General features: G+C 45.4%; 1 protein-coding gene across 1 annotated transcript in view; it reads right to left on the reverse strand.

The window, feature by feature from the left end:
• EGFR (epidermal growth factor receptor) overlaps window positions 1-27,179 on the reverse strand; it is a 221,354-nt gene that overhangs the window by 29,044 nt on the left and 165,131 nt on the right. Inside the window, exons 14-20 of the mRNA XM_019984353.2 lie at window positions 24,720-24,810; window positions 23,180-23,337; window positions 14,180-14,218; window positions 12,814-12,955; window positions 11,898-12,020; window positions 11,176-11,274; window positions 5,532-5,717 (exon numbers count right to left, since the gene is read on the reverse strand). Of these exons, the coding sequence (XP_019839912.2) occupies window positions 5,532-5,717; window positions 11,176-11,274; window positions 11,898-12,020; window positions 12,814-12,955; window positions 14,180-14,218; window positions 23,180-23,337; window positions 24,720-24,810 (838 nt within the window). The remainder of the gene's footprint in view (window positions 1-5,531; window positions 5,718-11,175; window positions 11,275-11,897; window positions 12,021-12,813; window positions 12,956-14,179; window positions 14,219-23,179; window positions 23,338-24,719; window positions 24,811-27,179) is intronic.

Genomic DNA, 27,179 nt, shown 5'->3' on the forward strand with positions numbered 1-27,179 from the left:
GGCATTTTCAAATGAACTGAGACCTAACTAAGTGTCCGGTGTGCTTAAGAAATGGGTCCTTTGAATGGAATACCTTTTGAAGTTCATCCTTATCAAGTCTCATCTTATAGAATACACTAAGCGTAGTCTGGTGCTTACGGAGTTGTGGTCAGTTTCTTTCTGACAGCCTCTCCCCTGGATCCCCCTTCCCCAAGAGCTGCCTTCAAATCTCACTGGGGCCTGGTCAAGATCTGAAACTTATCTCTCTGAAAACTAACTTCTGTGAGATCTTAATCCAGGTTAGGTGAAAGAAAGCTCTGTGTCCCAAAGGCTGGAGAAAATGTTAAATGAATCAGCCTGGGGAGCTGATTTACATAGGATTTGCAGTATGCGTTCTGTGGTGCTCCAAGGAACAGCCTGGCACGGCAGCAGTGTTCTCTAAATTGAAGTCCAGCACCTCTTTTGGATTCTAGGATTTTATGACATTATCATCCCATCTAATTATTTTGGAATTTACTAGCTAGTTTAAGTAGCCAGAAAGAATGGACACACTTTCTGAAGCACCTAAGTTACTTCCCGTGAGTGAGAGCTCTGTGTACCTTCATGAGCTGGGAACTTAGGAAGGGGGGATCACGGAGCAGATGATGGGACCACAGCCTTCTGAGACCTGAGTCTAGAATCCACTCTACCCCTGTATGGAAGGGCACCTCTGGTCTCCAAACCCCAATAAGAATCCCCCCAGGCCACCTCTGCTTCTTTTCTTTCTCCTTGTGCCTGGGTGATATAATTTTACTTGTCTTCCTACCAGTTTAGTGAGGACAATGAACCTGTGTAATAGTGTCTGACTTGTCAGCAACGTTTGGAAAACTTCCCAAGAGAGCCTGGGCCTTTGTGAATCAGTGAGGACATTTATAAGTCAATAAATCCCACTTCAAAAATGCCAGCAAGTTTAGTTTCTGGTCAGCCACAAAGTCTTTCTGGGTAGTTTCATTTCTAAGTTTTACAAAGAAAACTGTTTAATACTAAAGGTGAATAGTACCTAACCCAACAGCAAATTTCTCTCCTTACAAGTGAGGAGACCATTGCTTTCCTATGCTGGCAGGATAGATGCTGCACTGATACAGCTGTGCAAGCACAACAGTGAGGTTTCTCTGCTGAAACAGAAAGCAGCGCCATAGAGACAAAAGTTAACGACAGCTGCAACGTGAACGGACTTCAGAGGAAAATGATCTTAAACAGAGTACAACAGGCAGAGCAGTGGATTTAAATAACAAAGTGAAATTCTGAATAATATTATATAGAGCACTATACTGGAAAACTTTCAGGCCCTGGGGACTCAACTCCAGAACCTTGGAAACTCAGGGCTGACCGGGGTCGGGCCAGAGCTGAGTTTGTCCTGCGGTGGGCACTGCCATGGTCAGGTGTTTGCTTTTCCTCATGCTGTAGAAGACTGATTTTGGGGTCAAACAAGCTTCCGTCTATACAGTCTCTGTGGGCAAGCAGATCTGAATGTGGGGTTGCCAAAGAAAGAAGGGGAAAACCTCAAGAATAAGAAAAGAACAAAACCAGGAGATGCTGCTCTAAGGAAAGAGAGTAGATATAGAGCTAGAATATGATGATGTTTCAGCTGAGATTTCAGTCACTAACCTAAATCAGTCAAAGTGCGGGCAAAAACCAGAGGAGTGAGCATGGGATGCATCCTGGGGCTTGAGTGGGCGCTTCACAGGGGCTCTGTGGACTGTCTTCTCTGTCTCGGCTCAACCTCGGAGACAACTCGTCTGCTCCACCCCCAAGTTGTGTTCAACTCCTTGTAACCTGATGGATCATAGCCTGCCAGGCTCTTCTGTTCATGGGATTCTTCAAGCAAGAATACTGGAGTGGGTTGCCATTTCCTCTTCCAGGGGAATCTTGCTGACCCAGGGATTGAACCAATGTCTCTTATGTCTCCTGCACTGGCAGGTGGATTCTTTACCACTGAGACAACTCGCCTAGTAAAAGCCAAAACGGAGCTGTGAATCCCCCAGAGTTACATGCCCAGTTCTGTAACTGGGCAGAACTTGCCAAGGCTGTGTGTCCCCTCACATAAAAATTCACTTTTGTGGAGCTGCAAATTGACACAAGATAATTAGAATGCTAAACATATGGGCACCTGGTGAGCTGTGCTCACCCTTCAGGCAGGAGCAGACAGCTTGGCTGTGCCGCATTCTGGACGCCTGGTCCCATGTGGGCAGCAGTCAGGGTACGACTAACAGCTCACCTCCCTCCCAGTGTCAAGTAAACAAGTATATAAGCCAGATCTTCCCAGGAAGCAAAAGGGGTTAAAAAAAGGAAAGCAAGTTAAGCAAGGTACTAGAGACTGCCTGGCGGAGAAGGCAATGGCACCCCACTCCAGTACTCTTGCCTGGAAAATCCCATGGACAGAGGAGCCTGGTGGGCTGCAGTCCATGGGGTCGCACAGAGTTGGACAAGACTGAAGTGACTTAGCAGCAGTAGCAGCAGAGGCTGCCTGGAGTGGAGGGGGATAACTTTGGCAATTCTCCTGCCTCAGATTATCAGGGAGGAGACTAAGGAAGAATTTCTGAGATTAGAGGTCAGGACATGAATAGACCTCCAGGAAAGACTTTATGTTTAGTGAAACCTATGGCAGGCTAATGACCTCCTCCCCGACATAAGACACTGGGCTGAACAGTGTCTCCAAAATTTCACATCTACCCAGAAACCCAGAATGTGAGCTCAGACACAGGGTTTTGCAGATCTAATTAAAAGATCTTGAGACGAAATCATCCTGGATTTAGGAATGACTGGCACCTTTTACTATGCCAAAGCCTTTGACAGTTTATTGTGATCCACAATGAACTGTGGATCACAATAAACTGTGGAAAATTCTGAAAGAGATGAATCCCAGACCACCTGACCTGCCTCTTGAGAAACCTATATGCAGGTCAGGAAGCAACAGTTAGAACTGGACATGGAACAACAGACTGGTTCCAAATAGGAAAAGGAGTTCATCAAGGCTGTGTATTGTCACCCTGCTTATATAACTTCTATGCAGAGTACATCATGAGAAATGCTGGGCTGGAAGAAACACAAGCTGGAATCAAGATTGCCGGGAGAAATATCAATAACCTCAGACATGCAGATGACACCACCCTTACGGCAGAAAGTGAAGAGGAACTAAAAAGCCTCTTGATGAAAGTGAAAGAGGAGAGTGAAAAAGTTGGCTTAAAGCTCAACATTCAGAAAACGAAGATCATGGCATCTAGTCCCATCACTTCATGGGAAATAGATGGGGAACCAGTGGAAACAGTGTCAGACTTTATTTTTTTGGGCTCCAAAATCACTGCAGATGGTGATTGCAGCCATGAAATTAAAAGGCGCTTACTCCTTGGAAGGAAAGTTATGACAAACCTAGATAGCATATTCAAAAGCAGAGACATTACTTTGCCAACAAAGGTTCATCTAGTCAAGGCTATGGTTTTTCCAGTGGTCATGTATGGATGTGAGAGTTGGACTGTGAAGAAGGCTGAGCACCGAAGAATTGATGCTTTTGAACTGTGATGTTGGAGAAGACTCTTGAGAGTCCCTTGGACTGCAAGGAGATCCAACCAGTCCATTCTAAAGGAGATCAGTCCTGGGTGTTCTTTGGAAGGAATGATGCTAAAGCTGAAACTCCAGTACTTTGGCCACTTCATGCGAAGAGTTGACTCACTGGAAAAGACTCTGATGCTGGGAGGGATTGGGGGCAGGAGGAGAAGGGGACAACAGAGGATGAGATGGCTGGATGGCATCACCGACTTGATGGACATGAGTTTGAGTGAACTCCGGGAGTTGGTGATGGACAGGGAGGCCCGGCGTGCTGCAGTTCATGGGGTCGCAAAGAGTTGGAGACGACTGAGCAACTGAACTGAACTGGTACCTTATAAGAGAGAGGGTGATCTGGACTCAGACCCAGGGAAGGAGGCCACGTGAAGATGTGGGCAGAGATGGGAGTGATGCTGGTACAAGCCGGGGATGCTTGGAGCCACCAGAGCTGGGGAAGGGAGGAAGGATTCTCCCCTAAAGCCTTCAGAGGGGCCATGGCCCTGCTAACACCTTGATTCTAGACTTCCAACCTCCAGAACTGTGAGAGATTAAGTTTCCACTGTGGAAAGCCACCAAGTCTGTCACGATCTTTGGTGGCAGCCCTAGGAAACTAACGCAGTCAGACACAGAAATTACTGCATCTTCATGAGACCGCAGCACTAAGGCGCACAGGCTCCGTCAGGACCATTGTTTAGCGTGGCCGCGTGGTTCCCTCTGTTCCGAAACCAGGGTTGTGGCCGTGACAATGACAGGAGCACTGGGGGGTGGGCGGGTTCTGAGAAGGCGCTCTCCCACTCCTAGGGTGCTGGAGCCTCCGGGGCTGTGGCTGAGACAGTAAGCCCAGTGGCAGCAGAAAAAGAGCGTCGTGCTGCTGCCTGTTTTCCCAGGAGGCAGCCTGCTGCCTGACAGCCTGGTGGAGCCCCCCAATTCTGGGAGAACTGTAAATCCACAGGACCGAGCTGCACTGCTGCGCTGGGTGAGAGGAGCAACCAGGACTTGACAGGGCTGGGAGACGAGGGGCTCCCTGCCTCCCTGGTCTCCTCCAGCTAATAACCGCTCTCCAGGGATGAGGGGTTCGGGGCGGGATTCATCCACAGATTCCATTCATTCAACTGAGTGAAAGGTATACCCACTGTTAGAAGAAACAGAATTAGCAAGTTGGGTTGCAAATAACTGATGCAGTGCTGTGATCAAGAAAGAGAGATATGAGATGAAAGAAAGTCTTTGTGAGGCCACATGAGCAGCTAAATACCTGCCGCTCAGCTCCTGGCTTCAGCTCACAGTGTAGCCACCTGGTCACTGTCTGCCCACCGCCCCACCGGCTCCTCCCTCAGTCTAGCCTGTTGACAGCGGAACGTATGAGGGGCCTCAGGAAGCAGAAGCAGCATCTGCTGACCTCCTGCCACCACACATCAGAGCCAGCACCTGCCTGTCCACCCAGCACTCTGTCACCTGACAGCCTCAGGTGGGCTGGTTTGCTGGTTTTGTTGCCAGTTCTGCCTGCGTGAAAGCCATACCTCATCCTCTGCTACAAATTACCATAGTGTTCAACAAAAAGAATGCCAGGGAAATAAGACACTAACATGAACCATTCTGAGAGCACCCAACTGTGCAAATGTAGCTGAATAATTAGATTTTCAATGTGGAGTGGGAGGCACTAATCTGACGCCAAAGACAATCAATTCAACTTAATCCAAAATAAAGTCTACACTGTGTCTATGCACGCACGCACGCGCGCGCACACACACACACACACATCTCTCCTGACAAACTCTCTGCTTTCCTAGGACGGAGAATGTAATTGTTGACTTCCTGGTGGTTGTTTTTTGCCCCTTGCCACTGTTCTTTGGGCTCCCTCTAACAATCACATCAGCCCAGGAGGTGCGGGCACAGCAAGAAGCAGAGGTGGCTGCTGGGCCTGCTTTGTGGCCCTGGCTGCTGGCTCTCAGCACTGGCTGCCTGCGAGTTACCTTTGCGATCTGCACACACCAGTTGAGCAGGTACTGGGAGCCGACATTGTCCTTGTGCTCGCGGACGTAGTCCAGCAGGCAGCCGAAGGGCATGAGCTGTGTGATGAGCTGCACGGTGGAGGTCAGGCAGATGCCCAGGAGGCGGCACACATGGGGGTTGTCCACACTGGCCATCACGTAGGCCTCCTGCAGGAGAAGAGGAGAAGGCACATCAGCGCGGCTCCCTGCCGTGGCTACGGGACCAAGCAGGCAGACCCTTCCTAGATTAAAAACCCAACTGGAGTCTAAGTGTGGAAATGGGCACATGAAACATCTAGAGCAGTGGATGTTCACACAGGATCTCTGGCTCGTGAGGCCAAGCAGTGACCAGACATCTGGTGGGCGTAGGCACCCTCTGACTGCAGGTGGCATTCGGCACCACAGAGAGACCGCAGCAGTGCTCGCCACTGGCAAAGTGCTGGGTGAAAACAAGACCCGATGTCCCCAAGTTTGGGTGATGCTGAGTCATTACGAGGACCTCCGCCTCAGAGCCAAAGATGCCTCAGTTTAAAACACTGTTGGGGCGGGTGGCAACCCACATCCTGATGATGACCTGGCCATTGACTAAGGAACCCTCACCATGGGCATCGAGGTGATGGTGACAGCTCTGGGAGGTCAGTCCTCACTTCTCCTCCTCTGTGGTGGGCAGAGGAGGAGCCCCCCCCATCCGCCACCCCACCATCAACACTGCTGGGACCACAGGCACCTCTACCACACACAGCGGAGAAAGAAGGCCTTTCTGTGTACATGTGCCGGCTCTGAAACGGAGAGAGGATGTTATACCTGCAGTGATCACAGACGGTGTGGGCGACCCAGGATTCATCTCTTAAGAGGTGGTCTGTGTTGCTGGCCGCAGTTTTGGGAAAGGAAAACCACTTCCCCCAAGCCTACCCCTGCTGACTCAGAGGCGGCCAGGGCAGAGGCCTGACACAGACTCACGACTACGGATTTCATTTTAACTCTTCTGCTATCCGTGGCTGGAGGAAGCTGACTTCACTTAAACCAAGCGCATAGCTGGGCCTCGTTTTTGTCTAGGAATTAGGGAATCCTAAATTTCTACCAATAAACTCAATCTCTTTCCCTTTAGAGTACAAGGATGCTGACCTTTTATACAGACACAAAAGGGACCACCTCATCTCCAAGAGAAAGTTCAGAGGTGCCTTTCCCGCTCTGCCCACTGATGTGGTTGGGGCTGGGCTCCCTGTGCAGGAGCCAACACAGCCTGGGAGGCGAAGGCACCTGAGGGGGCTGCCGGGAGCTGTGCCTCAGGAGCGGACAGTGAGGACAGAGCAGATGGGTGGAGGGACTGGGGCGAATGCAGAGTCCGAAACACAAATGTCCTCAGTGTCCTAAACACCAGCGTCTGCAGTAACCTTGCCCAGGCCTCACCATTCCGGGGAGGCCCCCACGCCTCCCTGGGCTCTCCTCCCACAGGCCCTGCTGCTCCACCCGCTCACTGCTCTCCCATACTCGCCCCCAGCAGGGGCTTTGTCCGGAATGCCCCTCCACCTCCGCTTTCCCTGGCTGACCCCTCCTCTGAGGGCCTCTGACTCCCATCTAAGCTAAACTTTCCTGGCTTCTTGCAGTTGTTCGCTCAGGGCAGCAGGCTCAGTGCTGCTGGCCAAATTGCCAGAAATGCTGATTCTTGGACCCATCCCGGCGGGTGTGCTGTGTGAGCTGCAGGGAGGGGGAACTTGTTTAGTGTCTCCCTCTCCCCAACACCTGTTCCCCTGTGGGGCCTCCGTGCTGCCCAACACACCTCTAGAAATACCTTAGAAACATCACAGCTGAACGACACTGAAATCACACAAATCAGAGACCCTGTTGCTTTCACTAATAAGAGAGACTGCAGCTCTGCTACTTGTTTTAGAACAAGCACCCTGAGTGGGCGGTACCCCACCTTCATGGGCAGGCAGCCCTTCTCCTCTGGTTGTAAACGCAGCATCACAATGTTAAAGAGCAGAGTAGATATTTAATATTATGGACATTCAGACAGCTCTTCATTTTTCAGAGGGCTACTGATAAAAAGCTACTGATGCTTTCGAATTATGGTGCTGGAGAAGACTCTTGAGAGTCCCTTGGACTGCAAGGAGATCAACCAGTCAATCCCAAAGGAAATCAACCCTGCATATTCATTGGAAGGACTGATGCTCAAGTTCCAATACTTTGGCCACCTGATGTGTAGAGTTGACTCATTGGAAAAGATCCTGATGCTGGGAAAGATTGAGGGCAGGAGGAGAAGGGGACGACAGAGGATGAGATGGTTGGATGGGATCACTGACACAGTGGACAGGAGTTTGAGCCAACGTGGAGAGACGGTGAAGGGCAGGGAAGCCTGCTGTGCTGCTGTCCATGGGGTCATAAGCAGTCAGACACAACTTAGGAACTAAACAACAACAACAACTGATAAAAATTTAGGACTGGAGAAGGCAGGCAAGTGGTTCCTCCTGAAGCAACTATTCGTCTGAAGAGGAAATTGAGACCCAGTGGACCATGCCCAAGATCACGCTTCTTGTCAGGACTGGGCCCACTAGAGTCTTCCCGCCCCAGGCCGCTGGCCTCCGGGGCCCCTCAGCCATCCTCCCTGCTACTGATTAACCCCACAGACTGGGGAAGACTTGCTGAGTGAAAGCCCTAGACCTTATAACACAGAGAACATATATGAATCTCTTCTGCATGCTGTTTCTATGCCCACCCTAAATTTAAACTAGAAAGTCTATGAGAAAATTAATAGGCCATGTGATTGCCAGAAAAGCAGAAATCACATCTCTCTCCCGAGTCTGGGAAACTGTACAACCATAACACCAAAGTAATCCTCTGGCTGTTTCTATTTTCTCAAGATCTGGTTGAGATTTGGAAACATGTTGTACTCACTTCAGAGGGGAGAAAAATCTGCAGAGCAGAGCAGTCTGAGCAGCCCATCTGCTGTGGGCCGTGAGGAGCTGACCCAGGGCTCAGGGAGTGGAGCATGGGTGTGGGTGTCGGGCCACACAGAGCCTGGAGCCCTGCCAGGTCCTAGCTCCTATTAAAATCTGGTACAGCACCCGAGCTAGGGTGTCCCTTCTGCACGTCTAAGCCTGAGCTCAACAGGGATGCTGTCCAGTCACGTGTCCTATTCAGTGTGTGCAGGAGTTAACGTGAGATTTGTTCTTAACTGTTTATCTTGGAATCTCAAAGGTGCTCTGTGACCTACAGCAAGAATGCTTGGTATTCCTCACCATCTCTGATCAATCTGGAGCCTGGCAGGCAGAACCCACGCTCAGAGGCTCCCAAGGCTGAGGTCAGAGTCACGTGGCAGCAGAGCCTCTGAGGCTTGTCGACCTTAAAAATCTATTATTTTGTCCAGTTGTCGAAACGATTGTTTGGGCCTTCTTTCTTGCATGTCTCCCTCATCTGTGAACTAGTTTATGTTAAGGACTGGGGAAAAGGGATTTCACTAAACATTAAACTCCTTCAGGAGAGGCATATGCCCAGCTTTAAGAATAGTTTTGAAGCTTCCCAGTACCTAAGCCACCACTGATGGCACCGTGCACCTGGGGTAGAGGGCATGTGTGCTGGACGTTAGTGCTGGCCTGGGTAGGGGAGGAAAACCAGGGGAAGCTGGAGCCATTTACAAGTGCGTGTGAGCCAAGCCCACACTCAGCCCCCTGGGCAGCCTGGTCACAGGATTAACTTGCCCTTTAACTCACTGTTGAAACTGCCTTTGCTTTAGTTTTCCCTTTCCTTAGGGGCTCCCCATGGCAGCACCCAGCCTACGAGAGTGGCTCTGTGTTTGTGGGGCAGACGGAGCTTCAGGACAAGCAGACCAAGGCCTCAGGCTGCTGTCCTCTCCCAGAACAGCCACAGGGTGGGTGTCAGAGCAGAAAGAAGAAAGCAGGAATGGGCCAGAGGGAGAGAAGGAGAGGAGCCCAGAGACAGGGCAAGAGGCAAACAGGGCTTTAAACACTTTTTCTAAGTCTTCACTTTCTCTATTTTCTACCCTACCCCTGCCCCATGAAAGCAGATTTCCTCCAGGTTAGGGGTTCTGGAGGGTCCTTTTCAGCAGAACTACTTCTTTCTCAAAGTATTGCTACTATCTTCAAAATTGCCCTTACTCTGCACAGAGGATATTGTCAAAATTCACATTTTGTGACAGTTATTAGAATGTCTTGAATGAGTAAAAAGTGAAATAAGGAAGCAAATTTTGCTAAAATATTTTCTTTTTAACTGTGTTGGAAAAGGAGCTAGAGGTTGTAAGTGAAGAGACTTCACAAATGGCTTGCTTGTAACACTTCTTATGGTTACGTAAATAGGAACTGACATTATATTAACAGACTCATTAATTTGTAAACTGCTAAAATGAACGATAACTTGGCTTGATAAGCATATCAACAGTGTGTGAGATTTCCTGTTACACTGTGTTAATAATTCATCCTTCACAAAGAAAATACTGCAGTGGGACTTCCCTGCTGCAAAACGAATGGAGGGAAGGCTGCCTAGAGAAATGCAGATGGAGAGGATTTCCTCTTGGGAAGCTCAGTGTCTGAACACATTTTTTAAAAGGCCTGTTTGCTTTGCTTACCATATTATTCTGTCGGTTAGATATGAGTGGGGAAATATTACATTTGACCTTTGTCTTTCTTGGCTGTAAGATGAACTATTTCTGAGTCAGTAAAGGCAGTCACTTTCCTTTTTCATTGACTGTTCTCCTAACTCACTGCTGAGCCCCTCCACCTCTTCTTTTACTGGCTCTGCTTTGGGAAAAGAGCAAGAAAAACCCACATCCACCCACAGCGAGTGGTGGCAGTGCTGTTAGCCGGGGCCCGCAAGGCTGCATCCCTCAGAACTTCCTGAGCTTCTGCCTGAAGTAGGTTCTGCCCAACGCCAGGCTGGCTCCTCCTTCTTCCAGCCTCTTTCTAAGACCATGCAGAGCCCTCATTGGCTAGTGAAGGTCCAAAGGAAGCCAGGAAAAGTTCAGCAGAATCTAAAGTAAAAGCATGTAACAATAATAACCTTATGAAGTATTTCAAAGACTCCATAAAATAGCACTCAGCAGATGCTGGAAACATTTAAATTATTTTGAGAAAAAGTACAGAAGGTGAGCAACAGATTATAGAGTTTATGGAGCATGATATTGTTAATCCTAGGTACCTTTAAAAAGCCATTTCAAAGATGAGATATTTGGTGGAAGAAAACGAACACTCATTTCAGAATCAGAAGTAACCTGGTGCTGGAAACCTACCTAGCTTCGTGACCCTGAGCAGGCTGCCTCATGTCTCTGTTTCTTTCCCAAGGCATGCTGAACACAACACCTACAGTACCACAGGCCAGCCAGAGGCATCACTGAGATGGCAGGGGGAAGCCACCAGCCCCTAGTGGATGCCCAGGGACCCCAGGTTCCCATTCTTTTGGGGCATTAAGAGAACAGAAGAGCAAGTCATCTCTATGAGGGAGAATTATACCAACTGTGTAGCCAGAAGGAAAAAATACAGCAAAAGTGAAAAGCGACCATTTAGAATGTGGTGATGAGAAAGTCCAGAACACAGAAATGTGCTGCCAACCACGAGAAAAGGTAGCTTCTGATGTCCAGGCCTGCAGATAGCTAGAGAACAAAGCAGAAACTCACATCAAGAATTTCCTTGTTGGCTTTTGGAGATGTGGCTTCTCTTAATTCCTTGATAGCTACAGGAATTTTAACCTTCTCGCCTTCTGGGATCCAGAGTCCCTATAAGAAAGAGAGGAGAAGTCATTGGCTGGCAGTCGTCACACATGTAACATGTGGCTCCTGGCCTGGCTGGGTGTCATTAGTGGCCATACCCCAAAGGGTGAGGAAGCACAGCTCTGCACCCAAGGCCACCCAGGCTGGGAGTCATGACAGCTCAGCAGCTCTTTAGCTGTTGTGTCCCAGGAATCAGAGTAGTTAGATAAAACCCTTCAGCTCATGTAAGTTACAGAGTCAGTATGAGTCATTGTATACAGAATTCTGAGATACTGGGTCTAGGACTAACTGTGATTAGACTAAGCAAAGAGGGCATAGAAAAAATAAATGAAGAGGAAGCTGTTTTGAGCTGGGCTTTATTCGGATGCTGCCCTGCAGATACAGGCCACACTCTTTCAGATTGACTTGTGCCACCCATCCTCTGAAAACTCACCCTGTCCTCCAGGAAATCATCTGTGCCCAAGTGGACCACTTCCTTGTCACTCTGATTATAAAAGATTTAATCTAGACAACCTAAGAAAAATACTGGAATTTCCTGAACCCTCAGTGACACAAAGAGCACTGCACTGTGATAAGGACCACAGCAGAGGAAGTGGCCCCAGACTCGAGTCTCGGCGCCTCAGGCTCACCTTGTACACGGTGCCAAATGCTCCCGAGCCCAGCACCTTGACCTTCTTGAATTCTGTTTCCTTTAGGATCCTCAAGAGAGCTTGGTTGGGAGCTTCTCCGCTGGGCGTCAGAGGCTCCACGAGCTGTGAGAGACAAGGGGAAGAGCTGATGCCTGCCTACATGGCCCAGGGACGGGGTGGCAGCTCCTGACTCCATGTGGCAGGAGGCGCGCTCACGCTCTGGCCCAGAGAGCTTGCCCCACTCACTCCCCAGATGGGGATACCTGTTCTAGGGAACTTGGTGAGAGACACATAAGGAACCGGGACTGACACTTCCCACATCCTCCAAAGCATGTGACCTTGAACAGAACAGCTCCTGGGCAATAAGTGCAATTTCTGTTTCTGTGACCAGGCTAGGAAAGCTTGGGGGGAAGGCAAGCTTGTGTGATGGTCATTTTGGTAGCCCATCTGAGCCCTGCAGAGCCATGCTGCTGAAGTTGCCATGGGTCCCTCCTCCTGGGGGCTCTGGCCCCCAGGCCCTGTATGTCTCTGGAGAGACATACAGATGGTCACAGATACCACCTGAAGACCTTTTCCTGAAATCATGGTGTCAGAGACAATACTGGTCACTGGTGGGAACTGTGGCATTTTACAAAGTGACACCTCCTGTGCTCACAGCAACTCACGGGCCTCTGTGCACCAGCTTCCCCCTTGCCGACCACTGAGCAGAACAAGCCGGGTGGTGGGCACCACAGCTGGGTAACCGCCAGCAGGACTTACCCTGGAAACAGCTGCATGTCACTGAATGCAAGTACCAAAGTGTATACGGACTTGCTTATAACTGGACATTCAGAGATTCTCCTGGCTTTTTCATTACAATAAAGCTCAGTCATGCAATCTCATCTGTAAGACACCGCCTGGTGGTCGCCCAGCTCACCTCACGCTCCTGCAGCAGCCGGCGCAGTGTGCGCTTGCGCACGATGTGGCGCCTGCGCATGAAGAGGCCGACGCTCAGGGCCAGCACCACCACCAGCAGCAGGCCGCCCACGATGCCCGTGGCAATGGACGGGATCTTGGGCCTGGCGGACACACAAGGGGGGTTGGTTTGTCATGTTGGCATGTCCTATATTTGCCATGTGTGTGGATGCTGTGACATCATTTAGAACTGTCTCAGTGCGATAGTGCACAGCTTGTCAAGGAGAAAGAGAGGCAGATTAATATTCCCAGGGCAGGTTTTCAACTTTCTTCAGTATAATAGCCTCCTCACCCCACCTTTTTTGGATTTTTAAACTGGGTATCATTTGGACTTCTCGCTATGAAGAGTATGTTGTCGTCTGTTGATTAAGGGAACATAACTCGAAAAATAGCTGAGTCAGTCATGCTTTCCGCACGAATTTGTGTGTCTCCCCTGGGTGTCTCCACTCATTAGAAGCACACCCTCCCCATGTGATGTCTGCTGGCCAGGCTGGACGGAGGGACCCTTTCAAAACTGTGGAGACTGCTTGAGGGATCCTGAACTTATAACATGGGATGAGAACCGTGTGAAATGCTGCATGAATGTGTGGAGGAGTAAGGCAGGGACAGGATTTCCACACAGAGAGCAGAGTTGTCATAGATAAGTTAGGTCATTCTGCAGTCGTCCCCCCACCCCCACCCCCTTCCCCCACCAGGGGAGAGCAAACACCCAAAACTCACTGGGGAAAGAACTGTCTGAATGAGTAGATTCTGAATTTAGAATCTTTATAAAGCTATTGCTTTTCAAGCACCTGTGCCATCTGAGCTTCTGGCAAACTTTGTATTTTCAGGCAGTTAATGAATATCAAAGAATAATTAGTAGCACAATTTACACACAAAAAATGTGCCAGCATTCTTACAAATTTCTCCTAAGTGTCAAATGTACTTTATGTGAGTAGTACTTAGAACACATTCTTTTTAGCACATAAAAAAGTCATGTCTTGAGTTATACTATTCTCCTAGTTAATGTAGTTTGAATTAATGGGTTTTTACTATTTTGAAGGGGCCATTGAAAGGTAAAAGGAATAATTTGTACAGAGTATATGTTCCATGGATATTGTAAGGGTGGGTGAAAAGAGAAGAACAAATTGAAAGAATGAATATAACAAAGGTCATTGGCTGGTTTCAGGGTGGTGATATGATGGAAAACCTCATTGCTAAGATACTGACTGCAGCATGAAGAGAGGCCAGGGCAGAGGGGAGTCGGAAAAGTGAGAAAGCATTACCCTTGCCCACAGAACTATTGGTTGTTTCTGGTCAGGTCATCACACACAAAGTGTCACACTTACCCTTTCTGTGGACAGCCTTCGAGACCTGGCCCTTCACAGCTGTAGGAATTGAAAGGTAAAGACACATTTCAATCATTTATCATTTTTTCTTGGAGAGTTTTTATTAAATCATAAGGTGACATGTGTCAAATTACTCTTAGACCATTAGAATCACAATGTGTCTCAATATTGCTTAATCATTTGTTTATCATGCATTTATTCATTTGTTCATTCACTCAGCAAGTAGTTTTGAGTGTCCAGTTTGTGATAGGGATTGAACAGAGTAGGCAGCCTCTGGTCTTTGTTATTGAAATGTTTTCATGTCTTACTTTTGACAGAGGTTCAGATACCTTACAGCTGGCTCTAGAACATCCATGTGGGCAGGAGGTGGAGGGATCTTGGCTCCCTCCTGGGAGCCATTTCCTGGGCCACACTGATTAAGGTGGGGGCAGACAAGTAACAATGTGCAGCTCAGGGCAGGGAAATGTGGATGATGGCAGACCCGGAAAGCCAGAAACTGGCTTCACCCTCTTCCACACAACTAAGATGTCATACACGAAGCATAGATAGCATTTGTCTTAGCATCCCCTCAGCAGCTGGGTTCCCATTCTGGGGGGGCACCACCATCTGCTCTTCTGATTATAGGATGACAGATGAAAAGGCAGAATAAGTTGGTTTTGAAGTACAGCAATATTTGTCAATGCAAGACTGAATATTCAATAGCAAGACTGAATATTCCAGTTTGATGGAGAACACTAACATTCTTGGCCAGAGGAAAGATGAAGAAGCCCCGTTCAGGTGTGTGAACAGGATTTGTGCTTGTTTGATGTACACTGCCATATGGTTCTAGTCATTTTCTTCTTTTATTTTTTAAATTTATTTATTTTAATTGGAGGCTAATTACTTTACAATATTGTATTGGTTTTGCCATACATCAACATGAATTCTCCACGGGTGTACACATCATTTTCTATCTCATTCAAAGGGCTCTCATCTCTGCACTGTACTCCTCTTGGTCTTGAGGGTCTAAGACCCCTTTTCCATGGTGTCAGACAATGTAGTCTTGACCCTAAAAGCTTACAGACTTTCCTCCCTACACCAGACACAGGCTTCTCCTTGTCTCATAATCTGTTATCTCCTACAAAAACCATAATCGTCAAAGACAAAAAAAATCTGCTAATGGATGAACAGTATGAAAAGGCAAAAAGATATGACACTGAAGGATGAACGCCCCAGGTCGGTAGGTGCCCATTATGCTACTGGAGAAAAGTGGAGAAATAATACCAGAAAAAATGAAGAGACGGAGCCAAAGCAAAACAAAACAAAACAAAAAACACCCAGTTGTGGATGTGACTGATAACGGAAGTAAAGTCTGATGCTGTAAAGAGCAATATTACATAGGAACCTGGAATATCAAGTCCATGACTCAAGGTAAATTGGAAGTGGTCAAACAGGAGATGGCAAGAGCGAACATCAACATTTTAGGAATCAATGAACTAAAATGGACTGGAATGGGTGAATTTAACTCAGATGACCATTATATCTACTACTGTGAGAAAGAATCCCTTAGAAGAAATGGAGTAGCCCTCCCAGTCAACAAGAGAGTCCAAAATGCAGTACTTGGATGCAATCTCAAAAATGACAGAATGATCTCTGTTCATTTCCAAGGCAAACCATTCAGTATCACTGTAATCCAAGTCTATGCCCCGACCAGTAATGCTGAAGAAGTTGAAGCTGAATGGCTCTATGAATACCTATAAGACCTTCCAGAACTAACACCCCAAAAAGATCCCCTCTTCATTATAGAGGACTGGAATGCAAACGTAGAAGTCAAGAGATACCTGGAGTAACAGGCAAGTTTGGTCTTTGAGTAAAAACTGAAGCAGGGAAAAGGTTAACACAGTTTTGCCAAGAGAGTGCACTGGTCATAGCAAGCACTCTCCCAAGAACACATGAGACTAGACTTTATATATGGATATCACCAGAAGGTCAATACCAAAATCACACTGATTATATTCTTTGCAGCCAGAGATGGAGAAGCTCTATACAGTCAGCAAAAACAAGACTGGGAGCTGACTGTGGCTCAGATCATGAGCTCCTTATTGCCAAATTCAGACTTAAATTGAAGAAAGTATGGAAAACCACTAGACCATTCAGATATGACCTAAATCAAATTGCTACAGTAGAAGTGACAAATAGATTCAAGGGATTAGATCTGATAGACAAGAGTGCCTGAAGACTTATGGATAGAGGTTCATGACATCGCACAGGAGGCAGTGATCAAGACCATCCCCAAGAAAAAGAAATGCAACAAGGCAAAATGGTTGCCTGAGGAGGCCTTAGAGAATAGTTAGAAAAGAAGAGAAGTGCAAGGCAATGGAGTAAAGATATACCCATTTGAATGCAGAGTTCCAAAGAATAACAAGGAGAGATAAAAGCCTTCTTCAGTGATCAATGCAAAGAGATAGAGGAAAACAATAGAATGGGAAAAACTAGAGATCTCTTCAAGAAAATCAGAGATACCAAGGGAACATTTCATGCAAAGATGGGCACAATAAGGACAAAAATGGTATGGACCTAACAGAAGCAGAAGATACTACGAAGAGGTGGCAAGAATACACAGAACTATACAAAAAAGATCTTCATGACCCAGATAACTTTGATGGTGTGATAACTCACCTAGACATCCTGGAATGCAAAGTCAAGTGGGCCTTAGGAAGGATCATTATGAACAAAGCTAGTGGAAATGATGGAATTCCAGCTGACCTATTTCAGATCCTACAAGATGATGCTGTGAAAGTGCTGCACTCATTATGCCAGCAAATCTGGAAAACTCACAGTGGCCACAGGACTGGAAAAGGACAGTTTTCATTCCAATCCCAAAGAAAGGCAATGGCAAAGAATGCTCAAAGTATGGCACAATTGCACTTGTCTCATCCACTAGCAAAGTTAATGCTCAAAATTCTCCAAGCCAGGCTTCAACATTACATGAACCGGGAAATTCCAGATGTTCAAGCTGGATTTAGAAAAGGCAGAGGAACAAGAGATCAAATTGCCAACATCCATTGGATCATCGAAAAAGCAAGAGAGTTCCAAAAAAACATCTACTTCGGCTTTATTGACTATGCCAAAGCCTTTGACTGTGTGGATCAGTCACAGATCAACAAACTGGAAAATTCTTAAACAGATGGGAATACCAGACCACCTTACCTGCCTTCTGAGAGATCTGTATGCAGGTTAAGAAATAACAGCTAGAACTGGACATGGAACAACAGACTGACAGACTGGTTCCAAATGGGGAAAGGAGTACGTCAAGGTTATATATTATCACCCTACTTATTTAACTTATATGCAGAGTACATCATGCTGAATGCCAGGTTGGATGAAGCACAAGCTGGAATCAAGATTTACAGGAGAAATATCAAAAACCTCAGATACACAGATGACACCACCCTTATGGCAGAAAGTGAAGAAGAACTGAAGAGCCTCTTGATGAAAGTGAAAGAGGAGAGAGAAAAAGTTGTCTTAAAGCTCAACATTCAGAAAACTAAGATCATGGCACCCAGTTGCATCTTCATGGCAGATTGATGGGGAAACAATGGAAACAGTAAAAGACTTTATTTTTCTGGGCTTTAAAATCACTGCAATGGTGACTTCAGCCATGAAATTAAAAGACACTTGCTCCTTGGAAGAAAAGCTGTGATCAACCTAGATAGCATATTAAAAAGCAGAGACATTACTTTGCCAACAAAGGTCTGTCTAGTCAAAGCTATGGTTTTTCCAGTAGTCATTACGGATGTGACAGTTGGACAATAAAGAAGCTGAGCGCTGAAGAATTGATGCTTTTGAACTGTGGTGTTAGAGAAGACTCCAGCCTAAAGGAAAGCAGTCCTGGATATTCATTTGAAAGACTGATGCTGAAGCTGAGACTCCACTACTTTGGCAATCTGATGTGAAGAACTGACTCATTTGAAAAGACCCTGATGCTGGGAAAGATTAAAGGCAGGAGGAGAAGGGGATGACAGAGGATGAGAGGGTTGAATGGCATCACCAACTCGATGTACATGAGTTTGAGTAAGTGTCAGGAGTTGGTGATGGACAGGGAAGCCTGGTGTGCTGCAGTCCATGGGGTTGCAGAGTTGGCCACGACTGAGCGACTGAACTGAACTGAACGGATGACCATTCAATATATCCCTCCTCGCTAGTGTTTTTATATTTTCCCATTATGCCTGTCAGTCTCCAGAAAGTAACAAAATGGGAACTCTATGCAAAGTGGTGCAAACTGGAACTGCAAATTCTGGACAAGAAGCAGGTTTCATGCAGCTTCTGAAAGTGCTGCTGGGAAACCTATTGGGTTTCTAGCAAGAAGTTACTGAGAAGAGATACAGTCAGAGCTTAGCCAGTTTGCATTTGAAGAGATGATGGACGAGGGCAATAACAAGACAGGTGTGGTAAGAGGGGATGATCTGAGTATCAGAGGATTAAGAGGTCCATGAGAAAGCTGATGGTGCCCTGCATAAGTCTATAGAAATGATTGTCAAATATCAGGCAAAAGAGGCTGCATCATGCTATCATTTAATTTAGTCAGAAAAATTACTGCTTGTCTGTCTCCTATTTATTTTTTGTTACATGTAATTAAAATTGGCAAAATGTTATATTATTTAGTTTTTTAGCATAAAATTTCAAAGAAACCTTTCCCTGATACCTTATTATAAAATATGGTTCCATTCAACAGTGGATGGCCTTTGAGTTTCCTGACCCATTCCCTTGGGTAACCAGACCTCCCCTGTGGGAACAGGATGGCTTCTTGAAGCAGGTATGCTCCCATAACCTGGGCTCTGTGACTGCAGGCTAATGACTCCAGAGCCCAAGTGTTGCTTTAACAATACAAATGGAAAAGCAGTGAGCCTGCTCTGAGACATCAATGAGACTATCTGTTTGATGATGCTGTATTCATCATAGATACACAATAAAAGACATGGTTTCTTATTTCCCCTTATCCTATCAATATTTCTCCATATTTAAAAAATTAAACCCATTTTTTTTATCAAATAATTCTTTTGGATGAAGATACAGATAGTAATAACAAGATTACATAAAACTACATGCTTTTCTATCAGTGATACATGTTCACAGACACATACATAAATACAGTTATTTCCAAAAGACAGAAAAAAATAGGAAACATATATTTTATGGGTAATATCATTCTATTTAAGAGAATCTGTTCCAAAATTCCTTATTATGGAGAAATATGAAAAAAATAGATTGAGTGAGAAACTAGCAAACTATCATTTATATCATGCTTTGTAGAGTTTGCAAATTACTCAATATAACAGCATGTTGATATACCCAAAGGGAAAAATATTAAAAATCTTAAAATTTCTGTCAAGGAGGGGTCTGGTAAAATTCAAAATTCATTCTGGATTAACAAAAATAGTTCAAAAGTAGGAATAACTGTAGGTAACTGTAGATAACTGTTTCTTTAACAAGATAGTAACTCACAGTAATAGCAAATAATGTTCTTAATGGTGATTTATTATAGCCATTTCCACAATCATCAGATATAAAACTCAGATATCCACTACTATTGTATCTGACATTATTCTAGAAATTCTGGCCTTTGTAATATGATTTGAAACTTTTGGAAAAGAGATGAAGATACCATTACTGGAGACAATATGATTATTTTCCCAGAAACTTCAAGAACATGAACTAAAACATTAATTTCAAAGGAAGTTCAATAAAGACCATCAATATGAGATGACTATACACCTCCACCAAAACAATCAAAAGCTATCTTATATATTAGAAATAATAAATTAGAAGATATACTCTAAGTAAGGACCATTTCACAATAGCAAATGTAATACAGACAGAACATGAAAGAACAAAACTGTAAAACTTAACTGAAGAATATGTGAATTTATGAAGAATAAAAAAGAAGAAATTTTATTTCTTCATAAAATAATTTATGAAGAAATTATCATTTCCTGACTGGAAATACAAAATATTATAAAAATGTTAGCCCTAGCCAAATTAACTTACTGGTTTTAGTGGGGATTTTGGATGTTAAACTTGGTAAAATACTCCAAGTCACTTGGAACACACCAATAGGCTAGACTAACATTAGAGGGGGAAGAAAATCACATGTAAACGGCATAGGAGATCCCTAGGCTTCCTACTTGTTGCTGGGATTACTCTTCAGTCACCAGGACTGAAACTTCTGGACCAGAGAGTCATGGAAAGATGGTGCCCTTCCATTTACCCCTGTAACAGCTGAAACTGAAGAAGGTTAAACGATGGAAATTGACCAGGGTACAAGTCATTTCCAAATCACTTGTCTCCAGGCCCAGACTCCTCCGTATTTGCTGTTGTTCAGTCGCTTAGTTGCCTCTGACTCTTTGTGACTCTATGGACTGCAGCACACCAGGCTTCTCTGTCCTTCACTATCTCTTGAGTTAGGAATGCCATCCAACCACCACATCCTCTGTCACCCCTTTCTCCTCCTGCCCTCAATCTTCCCCAGCATCAGGGTCTTTTCCAATGGGTCGGCTCTTTGCAACTGGTGGCCAAAGTATAGGAGGTTCAGCTTCAGCAGCAGTCCTTTCAGTCAATATTCAGGATTAATTTCCCTTAGGATTGACTGGTTTGATCTCCTTGCTGTCCAAGGGACTTTCAAGAGTCTTCTCTTACACCACCATTCAAAGGCATCAGTTCTTCAGCACTCAGCCTTCTTTATGGTTCAGCTCTCACATCCGTACATGACTACTGGAAAAACTATAGCTTTGACTATATAGACCTTTCAGCAAAGTGATCTCTGCTTTTTCATACACTGTCTAGGTTGGTCAGCTTTGATTCCAAGGAGCAAGCATCTTTTAATTTCAGGGCTGCAGTCACCGTCTGCAGTGATTTTGGAGACCAGAAAATAAAATTTGTCACTCTTTCCATTTTTTCCTTATCTATTTGCCATGAAATGATGGGGCCAGATGCCATGATTTTCATTTTCTGAATGTTGAGTTTTAAGCCAACTTTTTCACTCTCCTGTTTCACTTTCATCAAGAGGCTCTTTAGTTCCTCTTCCCTTTCTGCCATTAGGGTGGTGTTATCTGCAAATCTGAGGTTATTGACATTTCTCCTGGCAATCTTGATTCCACTGTGAGCTTCATCCAGCCTGGCATTTCTCATGATGTACTCTGCATGCAAGTTAAATAAGCAAAGTGACAATATACAACCTTGATGTACTCCTTTTCCAATTTTGAACCAGTTCATTGTTCCATGTCCAGTTCTAATTGTTGCTTCTTGACCTGCATACAGGTTTCTCAGAAAGTAGGTAAGGTGGTCTGGTGTTCCCATCTCTTTCAGAATTTTCCACAGTTTGCTTTGATCCACATAGTCAAAGGCTTTAGTGTAGTCAACGAAGCAAAAGTAGATGTTTTTCTGGAATTCTCTTGCTTTTTCTATGATCCAGTGGATGTTGGCAATTTGATCCCTGGTTCCTTTGCTTTTTAGCTTGTACATCTGGGAGTTCTTGGTTCACATACTTTTGAAGCTTGAAAGATTTTGAGCATTACGTTGCTAGCATGTGAAATGAGTGCAATTGTGCAGTGGTTTTTGGAGAAGGAAATGGCAACCCACTCCAGTGTTCTTGCCTGGAGAATCCCAGGGACAGGGGAGCCTGGTGGGCTGCTGTCTATGGGGTCACAAAGAGTCGGACACAACTGAAGTGACTTAGCAGAGCAGCAGTGCAGTGGTTTGAACATTCTTGGGCATTGTTTTTCTTTGGGAAAACAACTGGAAAACTGACTTTTTCCAGTCCTGTGGCTGTTGCTGAGTTTTCCAGATTTGCTGGCATATTGAGTGCAGCACTTTAACAGCGTCATCTTTTAGGATCTGAAATTGCTTAGCTGGAATTCCATCACCTCCACTAGCTTTGTTCCTAGTGATGCTTCCTAAGGCCCACTTGACTTCACACTCCAGGATGTCTGGCTCTAGGTGAGTGATCACACCATCGTGATTATCTGGGTCATTAAGACCATTTTTGTACATACAAATACAGTTAAAATATTTGGACATATTTGGAAAATTTTCAAGACTCTTGATTTTTGGAAGTCTAATTGGAAGGTTCTGCATCCCTTCAGGACACTAATCATTATCACAATCACAATTATCACCCTCACTACCGCCAACACTGGCACCACCACTGCTTATGAACATCATAACCACCACCAACAGCCCCACGCCTCCTTTTGTGCAGTCCTTGATTGAGCATGCATGTGTTCCAGGCACCATTTAAGTACATTACGTGTATTAAGATCACAGAAACCTTGTGAGCAATGCAGTAGTATTAACCTAATTTACAGATGAGAAAAGTGAGGCACAGACAGGGTAATACACTTTCGAAAGGCCACAGAGCTAGTAAGAGATGGCTCTGGAGAAGAGTAACAGTTCTAAATAAGGTTGAGGACTGAGAGATAGAAGGGAATATGAAATATATATGAGAACTCAACTTTTCCTTCTGATTTCTAGAAGTAGTCTAGTTTCATTGCCAAATTTATCATTTTAGTAAACAAGATACAAATGTTCAGAGTGCTTCAGCTAACTGTAGTGAAAAAAAAAGCTTCTTTAAGGAACATTCTAGGCAATGTTATCTTCCATTAATTGTAAAACAGTAAGGATTCCCACAGGAATCCCAGTCATCTGGAAAGATGTGTAGAAACCTTTGAGGATAGGGTAGGACCTCGTGTTCATCCCAGCTGTCCCTTACCCTTGTTTGCACTTGTTGGCACAGCAGAACAGAGCCCTGGGATGATGCACACCTGGAGACGCTGAGAGGCTTTCTGGTGAGCACCGTTACCTCCCGTGAGATTTCACTGCTGCTGCCATGGCCGTAGGGCCAGAACACCCGGAGGACCTGACTCTAATACAAAGCTCTGTACTTTACCGCCTGCACAGTTTGGAAAATGTTTTCAGTTTATGAGTCTGCATTTTCTCTTGCAGACCCAGAGTTCCCTGACTCACCCATAGGTGCAGTTGGGGTGGCACAGGAGACACACGTGGTTGGCATCTGCAAACTTCCAGATCAGGGTGCCATTCTCTCCCGCGACTCCAGCAGGGCAGGTCTTGACGCAGTGAGGGCCATCAATGTAGTGGGCGCACTTTACACAGTTGCCTGGTCCCTGCACCGAGGCAGAAAAACCATTTCATAAATCAAATATTTATGTATGTGTCTTTCAGAATGAAGTAACTTTTTACTTAAAATATATATCACGAAAAAAAGTCAAACAATGTAGAAATGCTTCAAGGGGACGAATTCTTCTCTGACTGTGTCTTGCCTGATGTGACCACTGTTAACAGGTGAGAATAAAGCCTTCCTGACTTTAAATGTGTATTGTATATGAAAACATAAAAGAAACTGAACTGGGTGTTTTACTTGACTTTACTTCATACCTTGTGGGCATTTTTCCTTGTTAAAACACTGATTGGCCTACGTGTGTATTTACATCCTTATCATTCAGATGGGCTTCCTAGGGGCTTCTGTGGGAAGCTGTGCTTGCCAAGGCAAAGCTAAGCAAACCCACACCTGCGTTTCCCCAGTGTTGAGAAGGTGGCAGGTGGAAACACAGTGGCTGCATAATTAACTGTGCTGTGCTAAATTTGGTTCTGTTTGTTAAACTTGTCGATACATTAGGGCTGCCTGGGTTGCATCCACACACTTCACAAGGGCTGAAGTAAGGTGGCTAGGGAGGGTCTGCCTGTTGGCTAAGCACCCTTATGTCTCAAAGACTGAGTGTTCCCAGAGCGAGAACAATCAGATGACTAAGTCAATCAACAGCACCAATCATTTTATTTCACTGATGAAAAGTTAACCCAACACTAACCTAAAAACCAGTGGTTTACTTTGTAACCAGCTATTTTGGCAGCTTGTACCTCAAAACCTTATCATCATCTGTCTGATTCAGAGAACTTCTGAAAAGCATTTTCCATCAGTAGATTTAGATATGACTGTTGCAGCTCAAATTCAAATAGAGCTCCTCATATAAGTAATACTGAGAATTAACAATGTGAACACATTGGTGTGAGAGGGATTTTCATTCTCACTTACACTCTCTAAAATATTACTGAACATGTAGATATGAAACTGAATTTTGAAAATTTTTCTATGTGATTTAAAAAACCTCCTTCAAATAATTTTAAACTACTGTTAAATAAGAATGTGGCAACGTTTGATTAAGATGATAAAGCGGTGGTGGCAGGTGGCAGGAACAGTGAAGGCTGGCTGTCAGTGCACCCTGTTCATAGGGCCCTGATCTGTGGTCTGAGACCAGGCACCACCATGTGCGTCTGGGGGTTGGACACAGAAGATGAGTGCCCGAGCCAGCCAGGCCACATGCTGACCTCCCCTCAGTCACAGCCCCTGATGGCTGTGAGATGGGACGGGATGGGCCCGAGTGTGGGGAGTGGGCTGGACGGCGGTCTAGCAGCCACAGGGTGATGGTGGTGGGTTACCCTTGCGGGTCTGCAGCTGATGCGCGGGGGTAACATCAAACATGCTGCTTACGCGTCCAGTGCAGGTCACGTTCATGGCCTGGGGCAGGCATTCTGGATGGCACTGCACACACTCGGAGTTCTCCACGAATTCTCTGGGCTCTCTGACAGGAGGAAGACAGGAAACTGGTCAGTGCCATCCCTACAGACCCTGCTTCCAAATGCTGTCTGGGTTCACCTGTCTGAAGGTTCAGGTGACACCAACCACCTCTCTTAGAAAGATAAAACAATTTTATGTAAAAGTCAAACGTCTGGGAAAGTAGGACTATACTGTAATTTAATAAAGTGATTCTGTCAGCTGAATCTTTAGTCATCTTCTCCTAGAACAAAGCATAAGCTTCATTTACGATCAAAACAGCTTCTCTACATTTTTTCTACAGGCACAGTCTCTGAATATTAGATAAGCCAACACATGGGAGAAAAGAAGATAATAGTCCTTAAAAGGCACCCCCTCCTATATCAGATTCATGGATATTTAAGTTACGCTGCAAAGAAATGGTAACTAGATCAATACCTGGGAAAGGGAAAGAGAGCTATTAAAGTTTCCTTAATGATTATTACTAAAAACAGTAAGAATGGAACACAGGTATCAAGTATTTTGCTTGGACTATTTTAACCATTCCTCAAAAATGGATAGAGTGGGACTTCCCTGGTGGTAAAGTGGAGAGAAATCTGCCTGCCAATGAAAGGGACACGGGTTCAATCCCTGATCCGGGAAGATTCCACATGGCACAGAGCAACTAAGCCCATGAGCCACAACTGTGGAGCCTGCACGCTGCAGCTCCTGAAGTCCGTGCCCTAGAGCCTGTGCGCGGCGACAAGAAAAGCCACCGCAGGGAAAAGCTGAGCAACACCACGAGAAAGCAGGCCCCACGCTTTGCAACTAGAGAAAGCCCGTGCACAGCAGTGAAGACCCAGTGCAACCACAAAGTAAATAATTAAATACTTGAGAAGCTGATGCTTGACTGAAAGGACATGGTAGATGTGGGCAGCTCTTAAGACTACTGGGAGTTAACTAGGCAGTGAACAAGAAGTGTGCACACCCAAAGATATGTTCCGTGAGTCCTCTCAGGCAGTCAGCGTCAATTAAACCAAAAGAGCCACATGACTTTTCCCTGTGCTGCTTCTTGAGTCACCACACGCAGTATAGGGGCCAGTTTTGCAAACAGAGAAGGTGCTGCTGGACACCAGGATCCTCTAATAGGAAGACCCAGGCACCACTGCCAAGGTTATTTTAATTACCTTGTTGCTTCAAAGAGAAAAATGTTGAAAGTGTTAGTTTTTCCGACTCTTTGCAACCCCATGGACTGTAGCCTACCAGGCTCCTCTGTTCATGAGATTCTCCAGGCAAGAATACTGGAATGGGTAGCCATTCCCTTCTCCAGGGGATCTTCCTTACCCAGGACCTAACCCGGGTCTACCACACTGCAGGCAAATTCTTTACCATCTGAGCCACTAGGGAAGCCCCTTCAGAGAGACCTGAACACTGAAAATGTGAGCTCAGCATCTGCTTGCAGCCGTAAGGATTACACCAGTGTTTCTTACTTATTGAAACAATACTATTGATTATGCAATTTACTCTGTTAGGTTAATGAGCCTATCAACTAAAGGAGTCCTGTGGAATTGAATTCATCCTGCTTTGAGTATTTAGTTAGTTGAGCTGAGCTGTAGTTCAAGCCCTGATAGTGAAACAGAAAGGAAAATTTCCTAGAGCTATCTGTAACTCCTATCTTCTTCTTTACCATAAAATTTCTCTTTTTCTTTATTTTTAAAAAATTGCCTCTTCCAGTTGCTATCCTTACATTTTGTTTTCCTGTTAGTTTATTTTCATCACTATTTGAGATCATTCAAAGCCTTACTCAATATCAAAATTCCCATAGAATCAACAGACTGTACTTTTTATTGACTGCAATAAATTCAACAAATGTTATACAAACTGTTTATTTCTTTGTCCAAGGTTCTGTTTAAAGTTATTTGCACTGTTCAGTGTGTCTTGAACATAAACAAAAACTAACCTGGAGCTGTGTTTTGACACAGCAGGAATGCCGTGCTACAAGGATACGACTAATGGCCATGGTCTTGGTCATCTGAACCATGGAAGACTGTTCTGTTTGTCTTGGGAACTTTGTGTAGCTTAGAAAAATAAATTTCCAGATAAAGAGACTCTATAAATTGGGTTGGATTAAGTAATGAAAAATGTATTTTCATTTCCTTTTGTGATTAACAATTATCAACAGGGCTTCACAGGTAGTCGAGTGGTCTGCCTTGCAACGCAGGGGATACCAGTTCGATCCCTGGTCTGGAAAGATCCCACATGCTGTGAAGCAGCTCAGCCTGTGTACCACAATGACTGAGCCGGAGCTCTGGAGCCCGTGCTCTGCAACAACAGATGCCACCGCGAAGAGTAGCCCCTGCTTCTTGCAACTAAAGAGTAGCCCCTGCTTCTTGTGAGCAGCAACGGAGACCCAGCACA

This window comes from Bos indicus, chromosome 22, assembly GCF_029378745.1.
Source record: "Bos indicus isolate NIAB-ARS_2022 breed Sahiwal x Tharparkar chromosome 22, NIAB-ARS_B.indTharparkar_mat_pri_1.0, whole genome shotgun sequence".
Taxonomy (NCBI): Eukaryota; Metazoa; Chordata; class Mammalia; order Artiodactyla; family Bovidae; genus Bos; species Bos indicus.